This window comes from Chiloscyllium punctatum, chromosome 9 (assembly GCF_047496795.1).
Source record: "Chiloscyllium punctatum isolate Juve2018m chromosome 9, sChiPun1.3, whole genome shotgun sequence".
Classification (NCBI taxonomy): Eukaryota; Metazoa; Chordata; class Chondrichthyes; order Orectolobiformes; family Hemiscylliidae; genus Chiloscyllium; species Chiloscyllium punctatum.
This window is the reverse complement of record NC_092747.1, coordinates 126,646,274-126,669,611: the sequence shown is the minus strand read 5'-3', so window position 1 is coordinate 126,669,611 and position 23,338 is coordinate 126,646,274. Positions and strand designations below refer to the sequence as shown.

General features: G+C 42.7%; 1 protein-coding gene across 1 annotated transcript in view; it reads right to left on the bottom strand.

The window, feature by feature from the left end:
- LOC140481675 (macrophage metalloelastase-like) overlaps nt 1–22,937 on the bottom strand; it is a 35,054-nt gene extending 12,117 nt beyond the window's left edge. Inside the window, exons 1-5 of the mRNA XM_072578229.1 lie at nt 22,837–22,937; nt 19,811–19,956; nt 18,916–19,041; nt 4,927–5,088; nt 515–695 (exon numbers count right to left, since the gene is read on the bottom strand). Of these exons, the coding sequence (XP_072434330.1) occupies nt 515–695; nt 4,927–5,088; nt 18,916–19,041; nt 19,811–19,956; nt 22,837–22,937 (716 nt within the window). The remainder of the gene's footprint in view (nt 1–514; nt 696–4,926; nt 5,089–18,915; nt 19,042–19,810; nt 19,957–22,836) is intronic.
- Between the last annotated feature and the right edge of the window lie 401 nt (nt 22,938–23,338).

Below are 23,338 nucleotides of genomic sequence, written 5' to 3'. Positions count from 1 at the left end.
ATACTTTCATTCGTCTTTATGGGGAGGAATTGCTGTGCTTGCTACTTTAGTCAGGAGCTTTCATTATACGCTTGCACATAGAATTATTTCCCCACTAATTAGTCCGTTTCAGATAAAATAATCTGATTTCATTGCTAATTACTTTGTTTTGAGAATGCTCGGTCAGGTAAGGAATACATGAAAAGAAACAAATTAAATGACTAGTAATGTGAGCAAAGTAACAAAATAGTTGGAATATCATCGATTCGTTGGAATCTGAAAGTAGTTTTTGGTAATACAGAATTTGAGTATTGTTGTAAAGTACATATTTTGTCAAAACATCTTTGTTTTGCAATCATCAGGACTTTTTGCATGAATACCAATTCAAAGAGAGAACCAATATTCATATTTCTTGAGAGGAGAGTGCTTATTAGCTGTGAAGTGAATCTGATTGGTACAGCTGTTGCCATGCAGACTGCAACTAATAATGCTGATTTTTAAACTGAGACGACAAATTCACGAGTATGATATTTACCCGTTCTTGAAGAATACAACAGTTCTGTTTATTTTAACAGCAGCATCCATGAACACATCTGGGTCACACATCAATGCTTCTTTTGTTGAAGTCTGGCCTGGTATTTGAGTTGGGCTCTGGCCTGGTGTTTGTTTCTGAGTTGGCATCTGGCCAGGCATTTGTGTGGTAATAACTGGTGGTCCTAAATTTAAAAATATATGCTTTTAAATATGAAGTGGTCTGTAACTCAAAAGAATCTTCTAAAGCTATCTATACGCATCTGCACTTGCATATACAGATTTCATGTGCATTTGTAAATGGTCTGTATAACATCAACTGAATCTTGTTAATAGTTTAACAGTTGTCAGAACTTTGTTTTCCTACAGCTCATATTATGATTAGGGTCATCATTCACTTCTATGTTATTGGCCGATGCAGTATAATTTAGATAAATGTGAGGTTAACCACTTTGGTAGCAAAAACAAGAAGGCAGATCATTCTCTGAATGGTGAGAGATAGGGAAAGGGGGAAATGCAGTGAGACCCTTGTGTCCTTGAGAGTAAACATACAAATGCAGCAGGTGGTGAAGAAGGCAAATGGCATGTTGGCCTTCATAGTGAGAGTCTTGCTGCCAATTCTACGGAGCCTTGGTGAGACCACACCTGGTTAGAGTCATACCTGACACACTGGAAGATGGTTGTGGTTGTGTAGAGTCAGTCATCTCAGCTCCAGGACATCTCTACCAGAGTCCCTCAGGGTAGTGTCCTAGGCCCAACAATCTTCAGCTGCTTCCTCAATGATCTCCCCTCTGGAGATAAGGTCAGAAGTGAGCATGTTCGCCGATGATTATACAGTGTTCAGCACCATTCGCGACTCCTCAGAAACTGAAGCAGTTCATGCTCAAATGCAACAAACCTGGGCAACATCCAGATTTGGGCTGACAAGTGGCAAGTAACATTCACACCACACAAATGCCAGACAATGACCATCACCAATAAGAGACTCTCTAACCGCGGTGGTTAGAGGGTCTCTTATTGGTGATGGTCATTGACATTCAATTCACTGAATTCCCTACTATCAACATCCTTGGGGTTACTATTGATCAGAAACACAATTGGGCTCACCACATAAACACAATAGCTACAAGAGCAGGTCAGAGGGATACTGAGGTGAGTAACTCACCTCCTGACACTCCATTTTCTATCCATCCTCTACAAGACACAAGTCAGCAGTGTGTTAGAATATTCCCCAATTTCCTGGATGGGAGCAGCTCCAACAACACTCAAGAAGCTCGACACCATCCAGGACAAAGCAACTCATTTGATTTGCACCACATCTACAAACATTCAATCCCTTCACCACTGGCACTCAGTTGCAGCAGTGTGTACTATGTTGTGGCTCTGTTCGCCGAGCTGGGAATTTGTGTTGCAGACGTTTTGTCCCCTGTCTAGGTGACATCCTCAGTGCTTGGGAGCCTCCTGTGAAGCGCTTCTGTGATCTTTCCTTCGGCATTTATAGTGGTTTGAATCTTTCTCACAGAAGCGCTTCACAGGAGGCTCCCAAGCACTGAGGATGTCACCTAGACAGGGGTCAAAACGTCTGCAACACAAATTCCCAACTCGGCAAACAGAACCACAACAATGAGCACCCGAGCTACAAATCTTTGCACAAACTTTGAACACCTACAAGTGTGTACTATCTACAAGATTCACTGCAGAAATTCATCAAATATCCTTAGATAGCACCTTCCAAACCCATGACTACTTCCATCTAGAAGGACATGGGTCTTGGGAACACCACAATCTGCTAGTTCCCCTCCAAGCCACTCACCCCCCTGCTTGGAACTAAATCACCATTGCTTTGCAGTCATTGGGTTAAAATCCTGGAATTCCCTCCTATCAGCATTGTGGGTCAACCCACAGCAGGTAGATTGCAGCGATTCAAGAAGGCAGCTCACTCCCACCTTCTCAAGAGCAAATAGGGATGGTCCAGCCAGCGACATCCAAGTCCCATGACTGAATAAAACAAAAACTTGGAGTATTGTGTGCAGTTTTGGTTCCTTATCTGAGGAAGGACGTGCTGACTATTAAGGAAGTGAAGCAAAGTTTGACCTACCTGATTCCTGGGATAGCAGGACTGATATATTAAGAGAGACTGGGATTGGTTAGTACTATATTCATTGGAGTTTAGAAGATTGAAGGGGATTTATTTCATAGAAATCTATGCAATTCTAACAAGACTAGACAGGGTGAATAAATGTTCATGATGACTGGGCAGCCCAGACCCTGGGGTCACAGTTGAAGGACGCTCCTTCCATTGACTCTGCCTAGTTTTCCTTTGCCTCAGGAAAGCGGCCAACATAATCAAAGACTCCCCCACTCTCCCCGGTTATACTCTCCTCCATCGGGCAGAAGGTACAAATGTCTGAAAAGGGTACCAGCAGATTTAAGAATAGCTTCTTCCCCACTGTAATCAGAGTTATGAACAGATCTGTGTTAGAGCTGCCCTTTCTCTGCACCTTCTCTGTAGCTGTAGCACTATACTCTGCATTCTATTCTATTATCCTGATGCACTTATGGAAGGCATGATAACACACAAAATAATATTTTTCACTGCACCGCGGTACACGTGACAGTAATAAATCAAGGCAAAATTAAATACAGGATAGGCCATACAGAACTGAGACAAGTACAAATGTCTTCACCCAGCCAGTTGGGATCCTGTGGAATTCTCTGTCACAGAAAGCAGAGAGGCCAAAACATTGAATGTTTTCTAGAAGGAGTTAGATATAGCTCTTAGATCTAAAGGGATCAAAGAATGTGGGGAGGAAGTGAAACCAGGGGACTGAATTGGATGATCAGACATGTTCGCATTGAATGGTAAAGCTGGGACAAAGGGGCTGAATGGCCTCTTCCTGTTCCTATTTTCTATGTTTCTACGCAGTCCCAAAACAATCACACTGCATCTTCATTTCGACAAATTGTCCACAGTTCAGTATCTATAAATATTAATCATTTATACAGTACACACCAGTCTGACAATTTGACAGACTTACCTGTGATGCAAGTTTAGTGCAACAATCTGACTTTGCAAGTGCAAGTGTGCATCTCCATCTCCCAGTGGCACAAACACAGCCTTATAAATAACGTGAAATTAGTGGGCGGCACGGTGTCACAGTGGTTAGCTCTGCTGCCTCACAGTGCCAGAGACCCGGGTTCAATTCCCGCCTCAGGCGACTAACTGTGTGGAGTTTGCACATTCTCCCCGTGGGTTTCCTTCGGGTGCTCCGGTTTCCTCCCACAGTCCAAAAATGTGCAGGTTAGGTGAATTGGCCAGGCTAAATTGCCTGTAGTGTTAGATGTAGGGGAAGGGGTATGGGTGGGTGCGCTTCGGCGGGTCAGTGTGGACTTGTTGGGCCGAAGGGCCTGTTTCCACACTGTAAGTAATCTAATCTAATCTAAAGAGCAATATAAACCCAACAATTTGGTACTGGAGGAAAGGCTGACCAATATTTTAAATTCATTTCAAAAATTGAAGATGGCACAAGGCTATATTAATGTTGGGATGTTGGGAAAGGAAAATTGAATTTTTATATTATTACTTTAAGAACATACTTTTGTGAAAGTAAGTCAATAATTAATTCTGGGAAATGCTGAGAGTAGGTGAGTTGCACAATATTTTGTCACACGCAAAATTACAATTATTCTTCTGTTCCACAAGTTTTGAAATGGAATTTCCATAGGATTTCTCAATATCACCCTGTTTAATTTAGCAGAAATAATTGCTGAAACCTCAGGAAAATTATAGCATAAAATATTTATGCTGTTCCTCCATAGCTTCCACTGTATAAGACATCAATGAAACCCCTTTACCTCCAAGTTTGCAAAACAGAATGTAAGTTGATACTGAGTCATGTGAAAGAATTAATTAAAAATGAATTTGACCTGATTTTAAAAATTGAAAGAAGGATGGAAAAGAAAATCTTAAGATATTTTAGACAATAAAATTCAGAATTAAAAGGTTCTGTACTCAGTGAGCGAATAAACAGACAGGAGGTGCAATAGCTTTTGATGCAGTCACTGACCAATTAAGCAATCCATTAGTTTCTAAATTCTCAGGTTTGTTTTCAAATCTCTTGATGGCCTTCCATCTCTAATCTTTCACATTTCTTCTGGGACATCTCTACTTCCACAATTCTGCTTGTTTAGTATTCCTAATTTTAATCTCTCTACAATTCGCTCCCATGCCTTCTGCAGTAAAGGTTCTATGCTCTGGAATTTCATCTGAGACCTACCCTGTCTTTTTAGCTCTGTTTCTTGCTGGACTGGAATGATAACTTATCACTTCACCCAAACTCATCTCCCTTAAGCAGCAATATGCTGATTCTGATTAGATTAAAAACACCACATAAACATGAGTCAATCTTGTTGTACCGTATAATGACTGGATTCTTTTCACATCATCATTTGGAAGCGTATACCCGCGTGTGTCCACATACTTATACGTGTGATACATCAAAGCATTTTTATCCTCAGAATGATTGAGCCCCAGAGAGTGTCCGATTTCATGGGCAGCAACAATGAACAAGTTGGTTCCTAAATAAATTAAAACATTATGTAAAATATCATTATTAATCAAAAAATTTCATTATTTATTTGCATGGTATCTTAATTCTTTTGTCAATCAAACATGTTGGTACTGAAATTGGTTTTAAAATGATAAGTTAAGAATTATACAGCGATGATACCTCAGACTTCAGCTTTTCACTAATAGGTTTCCAATAGGTCACAAATCTCTATTGTTTCAAAGTTCACCCAGTTCAAATGAACTAGAAACTGAGCAGAAAAGTGAAAATAAACAAATAACACTTTTAATCTATATCCAGCTGAGCTCACAAATCAATCAATACACAATAATGTAAATTGCAAAATGCTAAACTTCTGATACAGAGTCCAGAGCATTTGACCCTAAGCTTCCTGTTTCCTGCCACAATATGATGATCACTACATTATTGGATACCATGGCTTTTCCCTTTTCACCATGTACTCCTTTACTTCCAGATTTGTCTTTGCATGGAGTTCATTCCTGTCAGCCTTGAGGTGATGGAATGTTGTTTAGATTAGATTAGATTAGATTACTTACAGTGTAGAGTAATCTCGGCCCAACAAGTCCACACCGCCCCGCCGAAACGCAACCCACCCATACCCCTACATTTACCCCTTACCTAACACTATGGGCAATTTAGCATGGCCAATTCACCTGACCTGACCTGACCTTTGGACCATGGGAGGAAACCAGAGCACCCGGAGGAAACCCACGCAGACACAGGGAGAACGTGCAAACTCCACACAGAGAGTCGCCTGAGGCAGGAATTGAACCCAGGTCTCTGGCGCTGTGAGGCAGCAGTGCTAACCACTGTGCCACCGTGCCGCCTTTGTTTTCTTGAGTGGGGACAGTTGTTCTGCTGGAGATTGGTGACTGCTTAGTTTTGATCCAGGTGGCCACATATTTGAAAAACTGGTTTGTCAGAGCAGGCCTTGAGTTGGCAATGGCGTAGGCATAGGGTCTAGCAGAAGTTAGTTTATTTGATTCTAGGTTTCTAAGAAATAGACAAATGTATGAAGATTTTCTAGAATGATCATGGGCTGCAACTGGAAATCTTCCTTCAAGTTATAAATTAATCTTTTGACTTTTGCACTTTTGGGTCTTGCGACATCTTGGTACTCAGCCAACATTCATCAATGATTGGTCCAGGAAGGATCAGTCCTCACATAAATCAAGTAGAACAGACATCACTTTGATCTTTGACTTGAACAGCAATACAATCAAGACCTGCCTGTGCTTTGATATTAAATCTGTCTGTGTGGCTTTGTTTGTTATTCTGCCTGAAGAGGGTAAAAGACCCAGTACAACCCATGGACAAAACCAACGTCATCACAAAATTCCATGCAAGGACTGGCCACAAACGCTACGTAGGACAAACATCAGTGGTGACCTCCAAGTGAAGCGAAGCTGTTGTCTCCTGCTTTCTATTTATATGTTTGTCCTGGATGGGGTTCCTGGGGTTTGTGGTGATGTCACTTCCTGTTCGTTTTCTAAGGGGTTGATAGATGGTATCTAGATCTGTGTGTTTGTTTATGGCGTTGTGGTTGGAGTACCAGGCCTCTAGGAATTCTCTGGCATGTCTTTGCTTAGCCTGTCCCAGGATAGATGTGTTGTCCCAGTCAAAATGATGGGTTTTTTTCTTCCGTGTGTTGGGCTACGAGGGAGAGAGGGTCGTGTCTTTTTGTGGCTAGCTGGTGTTCGTGTATCCTGGTGGCTAACTTTCTTCCTGTTTGTCCTACGTAGTGTTTGTGACAGTCCTTGCATGGAATTTTGTAGATGACGTTGGTTTTGTCCATGGGTTGTACTGGGTCCTTTAAGTTTGTTAGTTTTTGTTTGAGAGTGTTGGTGGGTTTGTGTGCTACCAGGATTCTGAGGGGTCTTAGTAGTCTGGCTGTCATTTCTGAAACTTCTTTGATGTATGGGAAGGTGCTTAGGGTTTCTGGCTGTGTTTGGTCTGCTTGTCGTGGTTTGTTCTTGAGGAATCTGCGGACTGTATTTTTTGAGTATCCATTCTTCTTGAATACGTTGTATAGGTGATTCTCCTCTGTTTTCCGAAGTTCGTCTGTGCTGCAGTGTGTGGTGGCTCGTTGGAATAGTGTTCTGATACAGCTTTGTTTGTGTGTGTTGGGATGGTTGCTGGTGTAGTTAAGTATTTGGTCATTGATTGCCGGTTTTCTGTATACACAGGTTTGTAATTCTCCGTTGTTCTTTCTTTCGACTGTGACATCCAGGAATGCGAGTTTGTTGTCCGTTTCTTCCTCCTTGGTGAACTTTATGCCTGTGAGGGTGTTGCTGATGATGTTAAATGTCTCTTCTATCTTATTTCGTTTTGTGATGACAAAGGTGTCATCTACGTAGCGGACCCAGATTTTTGGTTTGATGGTTGGTAGGGCTGGTTTGTTCTAGTCTTTGCATTACCACTTCTGCTATGAATCCTGATAGCGGAGATCCCATGGGTGTGTCGTTGGTTTGTCAAGAAAAAACTTGACAAACTCACAAACAAAGACAAAACCGATAACACAGGGGCATGGATAAAGAACTTATCAGACCGAACCCTATCAGACACAGAAGAAGTGGTACTAGTAAAAGGACTAAATTTCAATTACTGAGACGCTGACAAGAAGGATTTCCTAGCGGCATTAGAAACCACATTGAAGGACAACAAACTCACGGAAGAAACACAACAAACGATCAGACAGACAGTTGCACCTACTCTGAGCCGAAAGAGGGAAGGAAACAAACTGAACACACAAGAAAAGAAAGCCCTGGCAAACCTCAAAAAAGACAAAAACATATTACCTGCAGACAAAGGTCGGCTCACAGTCATCCTGAACAGAAGGGAATACATCGAGAAAGCCATTGCACTACTCGCAGGCACCAACACCTACCAACAGGTGGCGCTAGACCCGACCCCACAACGAGGAAACAAAATTACATATCTCCTAAAAAATTTCTCAATTCCGGACAATTAAACAAGACGGAATTCCAAAAAATGAAACCCAACAGGACCAACACCCCACGATTCTACGGACTACCAAAAATCCATAAACCAGGAACCCCCCTCAGACCTATAGTCTCACTACCCGGAACACCAACTTACAGACTGGCCAAAGAACGACACGCAAGACTGAAATACCTAGTAGAAGAGTCACAGCACTCCATCCACTTCACCCAGGAATTCCTAAAAATCATCAAAAATACCAAAATAGAGGAAGACGAAACAATGATCTCATTCGACGTATCAGCACTGTTCACCTCCATCAACATCGACCTGGCAAACACTTACCACACTTTTAGAAGAGACCATCACACACACCCCAACCACCATCAATCACATTACCAACGAAAACATCATGAAGCTAGTGGACCTGTGCCTCACCACCCACTTCACCTTCAACAACATCATCTACAAACAAACCGTGGGCGGCACGGTGGCACAGCGGTTAGCACTGCTGCCTCACAGCACCAGAGACCCGGGTTCAATTCCCGCCTCAGGCGACTCTCTGTGTGGAGTTTGCACATTCTCCCCGTGTCTGCGTGGGTTTCCTCCGGGGGCTCCGGTTTCCTCCCACACTCCAAAGATGTGCAGGTTAGGTGAATTGGCCATGCTAAATTGCCCGTAGTGTTAGGTAAGGGGTAGATGTAGGGGTATGGGTGGGTTATGCTTCGGCAGGTCGGTGTGGACTTGTTGGGCCGAAGGGCCTGTTTCCACACCGTAAGTAATCTAATCAAACCAACAGCACACCCATGGAATCTCCGCTATCAGGATTCATAGCAGAAGCGGTAATGCAAAGACTAGAACAAACAGCCCTACCAACCATCAAACCAAAAATCTGGGTCCGCTATGTAGATGACACCTTTGTCATCACAAAACAAAACAAGATAGAAGAGACATTCAACATCATCAACAACACCCTCACAGGCATAAAGTTCACCAAGGAGGAAGAAACCGACAACAAACTCGCATTCCTGGACGTCACAGTCGAAAGAAAGGACAAACCTGTGTATACAGAAAACCGACAAACACTGACCAAATACTTAACTACACCACCAACCATCCCAACACACACAAACGAAGCTTGGAAATTTCATTTTTTGGAATTCCGTCTTGTTTAATTGTCCGGAATTGAGTAATTTTTTAGGAGATATGTAATAGTATCAGAATACTATTCCAACGAGCCACCTCACACTGCAGCACAGACGAACTTCGGAAAACAGAAGAGAACCACCTATACGACGTATTCAAGAAGAACAGATACTGAAAAAATACAGTGCACAGATTCCTCAAGAACAAACCACAACAAGCAGACCAAACACAGCCAGAAACCCTAAGCACCTTCCCATACATCAAAGAAGTTTCAGAAATGACAGCCAGACTACTAAGACCCCTCGGAATCCTAGTAGCACACAAACCCACCAACACTCTCAAACAAAAACTAACAAACTTAAAAGACCCAGTACAACCCATGGACAAAACCAACGTCATCTACAAAATTCCATGCAAGGACTGTCACAAACACTACGTAGGACAAACAGGAAGAAAGTTAGCCACCAGGATACACGAACACCAGCTAGCCACAAAAAGACACGACCCTCTCTCCCTCGTAGCCCAACACATGGATGAAAACAACCACCATTTCGACTGGGACAACACATCAATCCTGGGACAGGCTAAGCAAAGACATGCCAGAGAATTCCTAGAGGCCTGGCACTCCAACCACAACGCCATAAACAAACACATAGATCTAGATACCATCTATCAACCCCTCAGAAAACGAACAGGAAATGACATCACCACAAACCCCAGGAACCCCATCCAGGAGAAAGATATAAATAGAAAGCAGGAGACAACAGCTTCGCTTCACTTGGAGGTCGCCACTGATGATGTTACCTAGTCAGGTAATGAAACGTCTGGATATCAAACCTACAGCTCAGCGAGCAAACCTACACCCTATAGAATATGCATTTCTAATGCAGAATCTGACCATTACGGGCATGGACTGTGAAATATGACCATCTGAAAAATCAAAGGTTTCCTGATTTAGAATCCAGATGCCCTCTGCAGCTCATATAATCTTAGTGTACTTTTTAAGAAAGAAGGATTATTGCTCATGCATAATTCCATGAGAGGTTGTAATGTGTCACTATTCAATTTGTCACCATTTAAAGTTCCAAATCAAATCCACTCACGCAGCAAATAATCTTAGCAACTTTTGAAAAGATTTGTAGCCCAGGTTTAGGTTCTGGGTGTAGATTTGCTCGCTGAGCTGGAAGGTTCATTTTCAGACTAGGTAACATCTTCAGTGAGCCTCTGGACAAAGCACTGCTATTGTTTCCTGTTTTCTGTTTATATGTTTGGGTTTCTTTGGATTTGTGGTGCCATTTCCTGTGGTGATGTCATTTCCTGTGGTGATGTCATTTCCTGTTCTTTTTCTCAGGGCATGGTAGATTGGGTCCAAGTCAATGTGTTTGCTGATAGAGTTCCGGTTGAAATGCTATGCTTTTAGGAATTCTTGTGTGTGTCTCTGTTTGGCTTGTCCTAGGATGGATGTGTTGTCCCAGTCAAAGTGGTGTCCTTCTTCATCTGTATGTAAAGATACTAGTGAGAATGGGTCATGTCGTTTTGTGGCTAATTGATGTTTATGCATCCCAGTGGCTAGCTTTCTGCCTGTTTGTCCAATGCAGTGTTTGTTACAAATCTTTCATGGTATTTTGTAAATGACATTAGTTTTGTTTGTTGTCTGTATAGGATCTTTTAAGTTCATGAGTTGCTGTTTTAGTGTGTTGGGGGGTTTGTGGGCTACCATGATGCCAAGGGATCTGAGTAATCTGGCAGTCATTTCCAAGATGTCTTTGTAGGGGAGAGTGGCTAGGGTTTCTGGATGTGTTTTGTCTGCTTGTTTGTGTTTGTTGCTGAGAAACCAGCGGACTGTGTTCATTGGGTACCTGTTCTTTTTGAATACACTGTATCGGTGATTTTCCTCTGCTCTCTGTAGTTCCTCTGTGCTGCAGCATGGGTTGGCTCATTGAAATAATGTTCTGATGCAGTTTCGATTGTGGATGTTGGGATGATTGTTTCTGTAGTTCAGTATTTGGTCTGTATGTGTTGTTTTCCTGTAGACGCTGGTTTGAAGCTCCATTGACTGTTCGCTCGACTGTGACATCTAGGAATGGCAGTTTGTTGTTGTTTTCCTCCTCTATAGCGAATTTTATGTCAGTAAGGGGATTATTGATGGTCTTGAAGGTTTCCTCTAATTTGTTTCGTTTAGTGATGACAAAGGTGTCATCCACGTAGCAGACCCAAAGTTTGGGTTGGATGGTTGGCAGAGCTGTTTGTTCAAGTCTCTGCATTACTGCCTCCGCTAAGAACCCTGATATTGGAGATCCCATGGGTGCTCTGTTGGTTTGTCTGTAGGTTTTGTTGTTGAAGGTGAAGTGGGTGGTAAGGCATAGGTCCGCTAGCTTGATGATATTGTCCTTGCTGATGAAGTTGGTGGTGTTTGGTGTATGTGTCTTTGGGTCTTCTAATAGTGTAGTCAATGTTTCCTTGACCACGTTAATACTGATTGATGTGAAGAAAGAGGCTTATGTGTTGATGAGGCAAGATGGTTCAGTTGAGGCGATGGAGAGTTACAGATCAGCTAGGAAGGATTTAAAGAGAGAGTTAAGAGCAGTAAAGAGAGAACACGAGCAGTCTTTAACAAATAGAATAAAGGAGAACCCTAAAGCTTTCTATAGGTATGTGAGGAATAAAAGGATGACTAGGGTAGGAATAGGGCCAAAGACAGAAGTGGGAAGTTGAGTGTAGACCCTATGGAGATCGGAGAGGTGCTAAACGAACATTTCTCATCAGTGTTCACTCAGGAAAAGGAGAATAATGTCGAGGAGAAGAATGAGGTACGAGATATTAGACTAGAAAGGATCGAGGTTAGTTACAAACAGGTGTTATCAATTCTAGAAGGAGTGAAAGTAGACAAGTCCCCTGGGCTGGATGGGATTTATCCGAGGATTCTCTGGGAAGCTATGGAGGAGATAGCAGAGCCTTTGGCTTTGATATTTGAGTCATCATTGTTTACGGGTTTAGTACCTGAGGACTAGAGGATTGCAAATGTTGTGCCATTGTTCAAGAAGGGCAGCAGAGATGATCCAGGTAATTATAGACCAGTGAGCCTTACTTCTGTTGTATGAAAGGTTTTGGAGAGGATTTTGAGAGATAAGATTTATAATCATCTAGTAAGCAACAATTTGATTTCAGACAGTCAACAAGGTTTCATCAAGGGCAGGTTGTGTCTCACAAACCTCATTGAGTTTTTTGAGAAGGTGACCAAGCATGTAGATGAGGGTAGGGCAGTTGACATGGTGTACATGGACTTCAGTAAAACCTTTGATAAGGTTCCACATGGTAGGTTGTTGGAGAAAACGCAGAGGCAGGGGATCGAGGGTGATTTAGCAGTTTGGATTAGAAACTGGCTTTCTGAAAGAAGGCAGTGAGTGGTGGTTGATGGAAAATATTCAGCCTGCAGTCTGGTTACTAGTGGTGTGGCACAAGGATCTGTTTTGGGACCACTGCTGTTTGTCATTTTTACAAATGACTTAGACGCAGGCATAGGTGGATGTATTAGTAAGTTTGCAGATGACACTAAAGTCGGTGGAGTATTGGACAGTGTGGAAGAATGTTACAGGTTGCAGGGGGATTTGGATAAACTGTAGAACTGGGCTGAGAGGTGGCAAATGGAGTTCAATACAGATAAATGTGAGGTGATTCACTTTGGGAAGAATAACAGGATGGCAGAGTACTTGGTCAATGGAATGATTCTTGGTACTGTGGATATGCAGAGGAATCTTGGAGTCCATGTATATAGATCTCTGAAAGTTGCCACCCAGGTGGATCGTGCTGTTAAGAAGGTATACGGTATGTAAGGTTTCATTGGTAGAGGGATTGAGTTTGGAACTGCAATATCATGCTGCAACTATACAAAACGCTGGTGCGGCCACACTTGGAATATTGTGCACAGTTCTGGTCACTCCATTACAGGAAGGATGCGGAAGCATTGGAAAAGGTGCAGAGGAGATTTACCAGGATGTTTTAAGATTAGATTAGATTACTTACAGTGTGGAAACAGGCCCTTCGGCCCAACAAGTCCACACCGCCCCGCCGAAGCGCAACCCACCCATACCCCTGCATCTACCCCTTACCTAACACTATGGGCAATTTAACATGGCCAATTCACCTGACCTGCACATCTTTGGACTGTGGGAGGAAACCGGAGCACCCGGAGGAAACCCACACAGACACGGGGAGAACGTGCAAACTCCACACAGTCAGTCGCCTGAGGCGGGAAATGAACCCGGGTCTCCGGCGCTGTGAGGCAGCAGTGCTAACCACTGTGCCACCGTGCCGCCCATAAATGTTGCCTGGGTCTGGAGGGAAGCTTTTATGAGGAAAGGCTGAGGGACTTGGGTCTGTTCTGATTGAAAAGAAGAAGGCTAAGGGGGGATTTGATAGAGACATACAGGATGATCAGAGGAGTAGATAGGGTAGACAGGGAAAGTCTTTTTCTGAGGATGATGATGTCAGCTTGTACAAGGGGGCATAACTACAAATTGAGGGGTGATAGATTTAAGACAGATGTCAGAGGCAGGTTCTTTACTCAGAGAGTGGTAATGGCGTGGAATGCCCTGCCTGCCAATGTAGTTAACTCAGCCACATTAGGGAGATTTAAACAATCCTTAGATAAATGTATGTACATACTACAGAAAGTGCAAAACTTGACCTACTCTTGAGAAATAAGGCAGGGCAGTGACTGAGATGTCGGTGAGGGAGCACTTTGGGGCCAGCAACCATAATTCTATTCAGTTTGAAATAGTGATGGAAAAGGATAGACCAGATCTAAAAGTGGAAGTTCTAAATTGGAGAAAGGCCAATTTTGATGGTATTAGGCAAGAACTTTTGAAAGCTGATTGGAGGCAGATGTTCGCAGGTAAAGGGATGGCTGGAAAATGGGAAGCCTTCAGAAATGAGATAACAAGAATCCAGAGAAAGTATATTCCTGTCAGGCTGAAAGGGAAGGCTGGTAGGTATAGGGAATGCTGGATAACTAAAGAAATTGAGGGTTTCGTTAAGAAAAAGAAGGAAGCATATGTCAGGTATAGACAGGATAGATCAAGTGAATCCTTAGAAGAGTACAAAGGAAGTAGGAGTATACTTAAGAGGGAAATCAGGAGGGCAAAAAGGGGACATGAGATAGCTTTGGCAAATAGAGTTAAGGAGAATCAAAGGGTTTTTACAAATACATTAAGGACAAAAAGGTAACTAGGGAGAGAATAGGGCCCCTCAAAGATCAGCAAGGCGGCCTTTGTGTGGAGCCACAGAAAATGGGGGAGATACTGAATTAATATTTTGCATCAGTATTTACTGTGGAAAAGGATATGGAAGATATAGATTGTAGGGAAATAGATGGTGACATCTTGCAAAATGTCCAGATTACAGAGGAGGAAGTGCTGGGTGTCGTGAAACGGGTAAAGGTAGATAAATCCCCAGGACCTGATCAGGTGTACCCGAGAACTCTGTGGGAAGCTAGAGAAGTGATTGCTGGGTCTCTTGCTGAGATATTTGTATCATCGATAGTCACAGGTGAGGTGCCGGAAGACTGCAGGTTGGCAAACGTGGTGCCACTTTTTAAGAAGGGTAGTAAAGACAAGCAAGGGAACTATAGACCAGTGAGTCTCGTGGTGGGCAAGTTGTTGGAGGGAATCCTGAGGGACAGGATATACATGTATTTGGAAAGGCAAGGACTGATTAGGGATAGTCAACATGGCTTTGTTTCTGGGAAATCATGTTCATAAACTTGATTGAGATTTTTGAAGAAGTAACAAAGAAGATTGATGAGGGCAGAGCAGTAGACGTGATCTATATGGACTTCAGTAAGGCATTCGACAAGGTTCCCGATGGGAGACTGGTTAGCAAGGTTAGATCTCACGGAATACAGGGAGAACTAGCCATTTGGATACAGAACTGGCTCAAAGGTAGAAGACAGAGGGTGGTGGTGGAGGGTTGTCTTTCAGACTGGAGGCCTGTGACCAGTGGAGTGCCATAAGGATTGGTGCTGGGTCCTCTACTTTTTGTCATTTTACATAAATGATTTGGATGTGAGCATAAGAGGTCCAGTTAGTAAGTTTGCAGATGACACTAAAATTGGAGATATAGTGGACAGAGAGGGTTTCATCAGTTAATAACAAGATCTTGACCAGCTGGGCCAATGGTCTGAGAAGTGGCAGATGGGGTTGAATTCAGATAAATGCGAAGTACTGCATTTTGGGAAAACAAGTCTTAGCAGGACTTATACACTTAATGGTAAGGTCCTGGGGAGTGTTGCTGAACAAAGAGACTTGGAGTGCAGGTTCATAGCTCCTTGAAAGTGGAGTTGCAGGTAGATGGGATAGTGAAGAAGGCATTTGGTATGCTTTCCTTTATTGGTCAGAGTATTGAGTACAGGAGTTGTAGCTGTACAGGACATTGATTAGGCCACTGTTGGAATATTGCGTGCAATTCTGGTCTCCTTCCTATCGGAAAGATGTTGTGAAACTTGAAAAGGTTCAGAGGAAATTTACAAGGATGTTGCCAGAGTTGGAGGATTTGAGCTATAGGGAGAGGCTGAACAGGCTGTGGTTGTTTTCCCTGGAACGTCGGAGGCTGAGGGGTGACCTTATAGAGGTTTACAAAATTATGAGGTGCATGGATAGGGTAAATTGGCAAAGTCTTTTCCCTGGGGTCGGGGAGTCCAGAACGAGAGGGGATAGGTTTAGGGTGAGAGGGGAAAGATATAAAAGAGACCAAAGGGGCAACTTTTTTCTTGCAGAGTGTGGTATGAGTATGGAGTGATCTGCCAGAGGAAGTGGTGGAGGTTGGTACAATTGCAACATTTAAGAGGCATCTGGATGGCTATATGAATATTTGGAGGGATATGGGCCGGGTGTTGGCAAATGGGATTGGGTTGGGATATCTGGTCGGCATGGACAAGTTGGACTGAAGTGTCTGTTTCCGTGCTGTACATCTCCATGACTCTATGACTCTAAGCACATGGATGATTTTGGGATAGTGTAAGGGGATGAGCTAAGAGCAGTTCACAGGTCAGCACAACATTGAGGGCAGAAGGGCCTGTTCTGTGTTCTATGTTCTATGAACAGGGCTGTTACATTAAAGGAAACCATTATTTCATCCTCTTCTGTCTTGGTGTCTTTGATGGTCCTCAAGGAATCTTGAATAGAGTGGATGGAGTGTGTTTTACTAAGCGTTCTAGTCTATGGTGTGGCTTCTTGGCTAATCTGTAAGTTGGTGTTCCAGGTAGCGAGACTATAGGTCTGAGGGGCGGGGGGGGGGGGGGGGGGTGGGGGAGGGTCCTGGTTTGTGAATTTTGGGTAATCCGTAGAAGCGTGGTGTGTTGGATCCATCAGGTTTCATTTTTTGGAAGTCGGTCTTATTTATTTCTCCTGATTTCTGAAGGTTTTTGAGTAAGGCTGTGATTTGGTTCTAAAGTTGTGGGGTCGGGTCCATCACCACTTGTCAGTAAGTGTTGGCATCTGCAAGTAATATGTTCACTTTCTCAATATAGTCTCTTTGATTTAAAATGACTATCAAGCATACTTTGTCTGCAGGTAGGATAACAATGTTTTTATCTTTCTTAAGTCTTTCTAGTGCTTTCCTTCCTTGTGTATTGATTGTGTTTCCTTCCTTTTTCCTGCTTAATGTTGGTGCGACTACCTGTCTGATAGATTGCTGGGGTTCTTCTGTGAATTGGTTGTCTTTCAGTGTTGTTTCTAATGCGGCTAAGAGATCTTGTCCACATCTTGGAGGTTGTAATTTTATCCTCTTACTAAGATGGCTTTTCGAGAGTCTGTTAAGGGTCAGTTCGATAACTTAAGCATGGATGAGGTAGGACACCACTTCGACTGGGACAACACATGCATCCTAGGACAAGTCAAACAGAGACATGCACAAGAATTCCTAGAAGTATGGCATTCCAATCGGAACTCTATCAACAAACACATTATTTGGAGATGCCGGTGTTGGACTGGGGTGTACAAAGTTAAAAATCACACAACACCAGGTTATAGTCCAACAGGTTTAATTGGAAGCACACTAGCTTTCGGAACGACGCTCCTTCATCAGGTGATTGTGGAGGGCTCGATCGTAACACAGAATTTATAGCAAAAAGTTGCAGTGTGATGTAACTGAAATTATACATTGAAAAATTGATTGTCTGTTAAGCCTTTCATCTGTTAGAATACAGTGCTAGTTTCACTTCTTTCATGTGTAAATCACAAAACATTTTGTTTTAAAGTTGCATTCTCGGGTGAGCTGTTAACAATGGTGATAGCTAGACAAAATGTTGAAGGTGTTAGGCCCCCCCCGTGTTCCCTGTCTATGCCATGATGTTTAGATTGATTCTAATCTAAAAAGTGAGATAACAGAGTTTTATATAAATTCATGCAGTTTTGGAGCTCAGAGTTCTACATGAATGTATGCAGTTAATGAGCAAAGTACAATGTAACCCTGAAAGGACAAATTCACCCCACAAAATATATGTGTGCATGTGGGTCTCTGTCTGTCTGTGTGTGTGTCTGTCTGGGGTGGGGGTTGTGAGTGTGAGAAAGTGTGTGTGTGTGTAGTAAGTGCAGAGTGTCTTAAGTCTGTGATGGGGTGCATGTGTGGGTGTGTGTGTGTCTATAAGGGTGTGTGTGGGTGTCCGTGTGTGCGTCTGTGTGTACCTGTGTCCATGTGTATGTGAGAATGTGTGTGTGTAGGAATATCTGTGCGTGTGTGTAGTGCAATGGTGATCACCTGTAATGAGACATGAACCCAAGGTCCCGGTTGAGGCCCTCCCTATGAGTACCGAACTTAGCTATCAGCCTCTGCTCGGCCACTTTTCTCTGCTGCCTGTCCCGAAGTCCACCTTGGAGGATGTTCACTTGAAGGTCCAAGGTCGAATGTCCTGGACCACTGAAGTTTTCCCCAACTGGGAGGGAACCCTCCTGTCTGTTGATTGTTGTGCGGTGCCCATTCATCCGTTGCTCAAAAACTGCATGCATTCATGTCGAACTCTGTTATCTCACTTTTTAGATTAGAATCAATCTAAACATCATGTCATAGACAGAGAACACAGGGGGCCAACACCTTCAACATATTGTCTAGCTATCACCATTGTTAACAGCTAACCCGAGAATGCAACTTTAAAAAAAGGTTTTGTGATTGACACATGAAAGAAGTGAAACTATCACTGTATTCTAACAGATGAAAGGCTTAACAGACAATCAATTTTTCAATGTATAATCTCAGTTACATCACACTGCAAATGTTTGCTATAAATTCTGCGTTACGATCGAGCCCTCCACTATCACCTGATGAAGGAGCGTCGCTCCGAAAGCTAGTGTGCTCCCAATTAAACCTGTTGGACTATAACCTGGTGTTGTGTGATTTTTAACAACAAACACATTGACTTGGACCTGATTTACCATGTCCTGAGAAAAAGAACAGGAAATGACATCACTACAGGAAATGACATGACCAACCACAGGAAACCCAAACACATAAATAGAAAGCAGGAACATTAGCGTTGCTTTGGCTGGAGGCTTACTGAAGCTGTTACTCAAAATGGTGACACAGCATCTGAAAATGAACCTTCCAGCTCAGCGAGGAAACCTACGTCCAGGGCAAATAATCTGTTCCTGACAAAACTTGAAGATGCAGGAGCAGCAGTCGGTGTTTGCTATTAGCAACTGAACTCCATGAGTTTCAAGGAGTGATGAAAAACATTTACCGTTACTTCCTGTTACCCAAGTTTCATTGTCATCAAAATGAGCATCTCCTCCAAGGCCTGGTCCAGGAGGAAAGGCATGAGCCAGAACATGACCATGTCCATCAAATGGAAAAGGATCACCATGATCTAGAAGGTAATATAACCAAATCTGTCAGGAAATACTCATTGACAACTGCAGATAAAAATATGATAACTACTTATTTGATTCTGAAGTAAAAATATTTTGGTAATATCCGTTGACAAACAGATACTTTGAATTTAAATTTGCAGTGGTTGAGCTGGGATTTGAATTCATGGTCTAAATTTTACCCCAGGATTTCTTTTAACCTTGGAAATGAATAAAAGCTTCCCTCTATTTGGCCAATACATCCCACATCCCTTTCCACAGATGTCAGATCCTTAATTGGCTTGTGGATGAGCCTCCACATCCTTCCAAGAGGAAGTCTCATCTTCTACAGTTTCTGGGAAATTTAGTAGGCTGTGATAATAAGCTGGGACTGCTGCTTAACCTGCAGCAGTCCTGAGGAAGGCTTTCAACAAAGGAAGGTGAGTCAACCATTTCACATGGGCCAGGCAGGAAGGTTAAAGAAGGAGAATTCTGGTTTGGAGGGAAAGGGATGTGGGTATGAAGAGGGAAGCGCCCCCTGCTCAAGCCTAACCAGGAGGTAATGAGAGCATACACACTGCTCTGGAGGTATAATCCCAGTGCTGGTTACAGGAGCCCCTTAAGAAACCGTTCATTAATGTTGTCAATTTACCCAAGCCCCTAGCACCTCCCGTGCTGCTGGGGAACATGCAGAGTCGGGTTTGAGGTGGGCTGTTAAAGCATGGACCACTACATGATGTTTAATGCCCTTGTTTGTATTTATTACATTGGTTGAATGTTTGAGCGTACCTCCAGCACCAAAGCTAATTTCAATGTCTGCTGCAGCTGTTGTTTTTGTAAATGACAATGCAGTGACGTTACTCCAAAGTTCGAAAGCCCGCTTCAGAACTTCATCCACAACTCTCCGTGGTAAGTCAGTTGTATATTCCTTTACACTGTATGATGTCAGAGTCAATACATTACTTTCTTAAGCACTTTGTGGATGAAATAACTGCACAGTGGCTGGTATCCCATCGCCAAGTCCCTGCTTATCTACGTGTACACAATACATGGATTCTAACCAGCCAGCTTAGAGCCAGGCCCTAGGCTGAGGAGACTCCCTGAATCTCCTGTTGTAGTGTTTCCTTCTTCCACTCATTCCCCACACTGCCACCAGACCCACAAGAGCCCCTGCACTGGTGTTTCAAATTCACCGGCTTTGCCCATGGGTCAGTATGTAGTGACTCAGTCAAATGACACCGTTGTGCAAGAACTTCATTCTACATTTGCCACCACTAGGAAAACACCACGTAGCAACGACATTAACAAGCAAAGCTAAATAAGGGCAAGGCTTACCTGAGGAAAGTGAAGGAGGAGGGTAGGGACTAAATCAAAATAAATGGTTATACTTTTTTTTCTTTTCCCATGGTGTGTGTGTGTGTGTGTGTGTGTAGGTGTGTGAGACACAGTGAGAGACACAAGGTGCACAAATCTTTATTCAGTTTCCACCACCAGGAAGATAGGAAACACCCGAGTAGCCAGTGACAAGCACGGCCCTTCACATCAAAGGGCAATGCTGTGTGATCAAAACAGTGAAGGGGAGGGTAGGGATTAAATCAAAATAAATGGTTATCTTAGTCAGCCAGGGCTCCCTGATTGGCCCAGGTTAACAACCCCAATCAGGGATTGTGTAGTCAGTGAGATCCACCAGGCCCTTTTTCCAACCACTACAGGAGGGGATCATGATGTTGATCACATGCAGTTGTTTCTGAGATCAGTTAATACCCTTCAGAAAACACCTCAGCATATTTTTAAAAATTCAATCTAGGCAGTGGTATTCACTGGCTGGGTCAGTTTTTACTGACCTCCCCTACTTGCCCTGACAAAGTGAGCTGTTTTCTTGCATCACTGCAGTCTCTGTGGGGCTGGAATACCAACAAGGTCTTTCTGGAGACAATTCCAAGATCTTGCTCCAACAACAGTAAAGGAGCAGTGAAGCAGTCAGGGTCCTTGAAGTGACACTCAGACACATTCAGGCTTCATGTCAAGCGTATGTCACTATCTCCGGCTCAAGCTCACTGGACCATTTGTAGAGAAATACACTAATTTTCTCTTCTGACATGAGTTGAGGATGGTACTCATCTTGATTGTGAACCTGTACTGTTACTGTTCTATATACATCCTATTTATACTGTCCTTCAGAAAACCTTCCAACCAGGAACTGGCACATGCAATGGTCAGCAATGAAAATGACAGATACCTCAACAATTGTATAGAAACAACAGCAGCTAAAACAAATCTCTGGACAATGATCACCTGGCAATCATTGACAGATCTGTCTGTGTCCCATAATCACAAGGCCATAGGAAGTAGGAACAGGAGGCGAGTATTTGGTCCCTTGACCCTGCTCTGCTATTCTGAGGCTCACGGCCAATCCAGTATTCCTCACCTCCACATCCCCACAGTTTCCCTGTAACCCTTGAGTCCCCGATATAGTGTGGCTTCTTCAATCTGCACATTTCTGTCAGAGCCTCAGACAAAGATGGTAGTTGTTATAGGCAGATCTTCAATCCAATTATCATGGGCTGAGGGTTAGCTGCTACAGATTCTTCCAGATTCAGCAGCAAGAATGGGTCATTGTCATGTGCACATTTTAAGTGTCATTTTCACTTTCAGATTGGAGATCGGGCGTAGTCATTCCAATTCCTGATGAAGAGCTTATGCTTGAAACATTGACTCTCGGGCTCCTCAGATGCTGCCTGACCGGCTGTGTTTTTCCAGCACCACAGTTTTCGACTGTAGTCTTTACAAATCAACATTCATCCTTTAAGCCCTGACACCGACAATTTGCGCTCTGGGATTTCTCCACTAACTGTCAAGCAGGCTGCTCTTTAGAAGTTGCAATCATTGAAACATAAGCAGAATCGAACAGTAACATAATTCTGAGGCTCTGGTTATTCGATCTCAGCTCAGATTTCCTCCATGCTTGAGAAAGCTTTTCATCGGGGCAAATACAAAAAGGTGAAATTGCTGAAAATCAGGCGTTATATCCTTGCAGCATCATCTCTGACTTCCACAGCAGTATGTTTTGGGACAGATGGCTGGTCATTTACCTGGTCAACTCTCTCTGTTTGAATCCCATTTTGAAATCCCCAGTGTGTAGAATGTGGAATGGACAGATCAGAGTGGGTCTGTCCCCGTGAGTTTATTTTTGTATAGTCAGGGTATCTTTTGTAGAACTGAGATGCTGTGGGTATGTTCTCATTGCACCTTGAGGTGGTGATTGGGTGGGAGGGTGGAGGTGTGTGATGCCTTTAGTAGGTCAGAATTTTCAAAAACGTGCACATACTTATTAGGACTGTTGAACTGTCACAGTACCATTGTTAAAAAGAAACCAATATCAATATTAGCAAGAATAAGCAATAATATCAATATGAAACAGTCACACCACTGTCAAAGTACTATTAAGTAATTTAGATGATTGCAGTTTTAACAAATTAATGTATCCTTAAAAGGCCAGCAATTTACAATTTGCTATATGATTTTGGAGAGCAACCTTTTTATCATCTGTCAAGCAAAGTGACCAAAATCTGAGCAATTGGAACACAGTTCAGGGATTCTGATTGTAATGAGGCATTGGTTATTTCATATCTTTTTCTGGATTACGAAAAAGCTGGTTAAGCTGTACCTAATCAATCTTTCCAACAGAGATGGATGGAAATTGAATCCACACAGTAACTAATTAATAGCTAAGCTGTTTTCAATTGAGATAATTCCCATAAGGCTGTACAATGTAACTGAATGAACAGTACGTGTCACATAGACAAGATCTATACCTGTAGGTGATGTTGTGTTTTTCAAATATGTATTGATGTGGAATAACTTTGACGCCCTTGGTAACAGCCACACCACATCGTGGGCCTTCATGTAAACCCATTGTCCCATTGACCAGGCTTCGAGTTATTTTAAGATGATACGTTTTCCGTGTTTCCTAGATGTATGAGAAAAGTTAATTACAAGTGACATTAATTCATTCCCGTTCCTTTATTGTCATCAAGAACCTTTATAAAAGAAAAACTAATTGTGACATTTTTTTATATCTAATTGGCAAACCAATGACAAATACTGCAAAACAGTTTTGAAAGGGGATTCTTGAGATTTAATGTTTTAGTAGTTCAGTCCATTTCAGATGAACAGTCATTTTTCACTTTTCAATAAAGGACAATCTACCTGCCTCATTGTTATACCGTGACTGTTTGAAGATTATTTTTATTTGCTCTAGCAATGGGATGTCACTGGATGAACCAGTATTCACTGCTCATCTTGAATTGTTCTCAA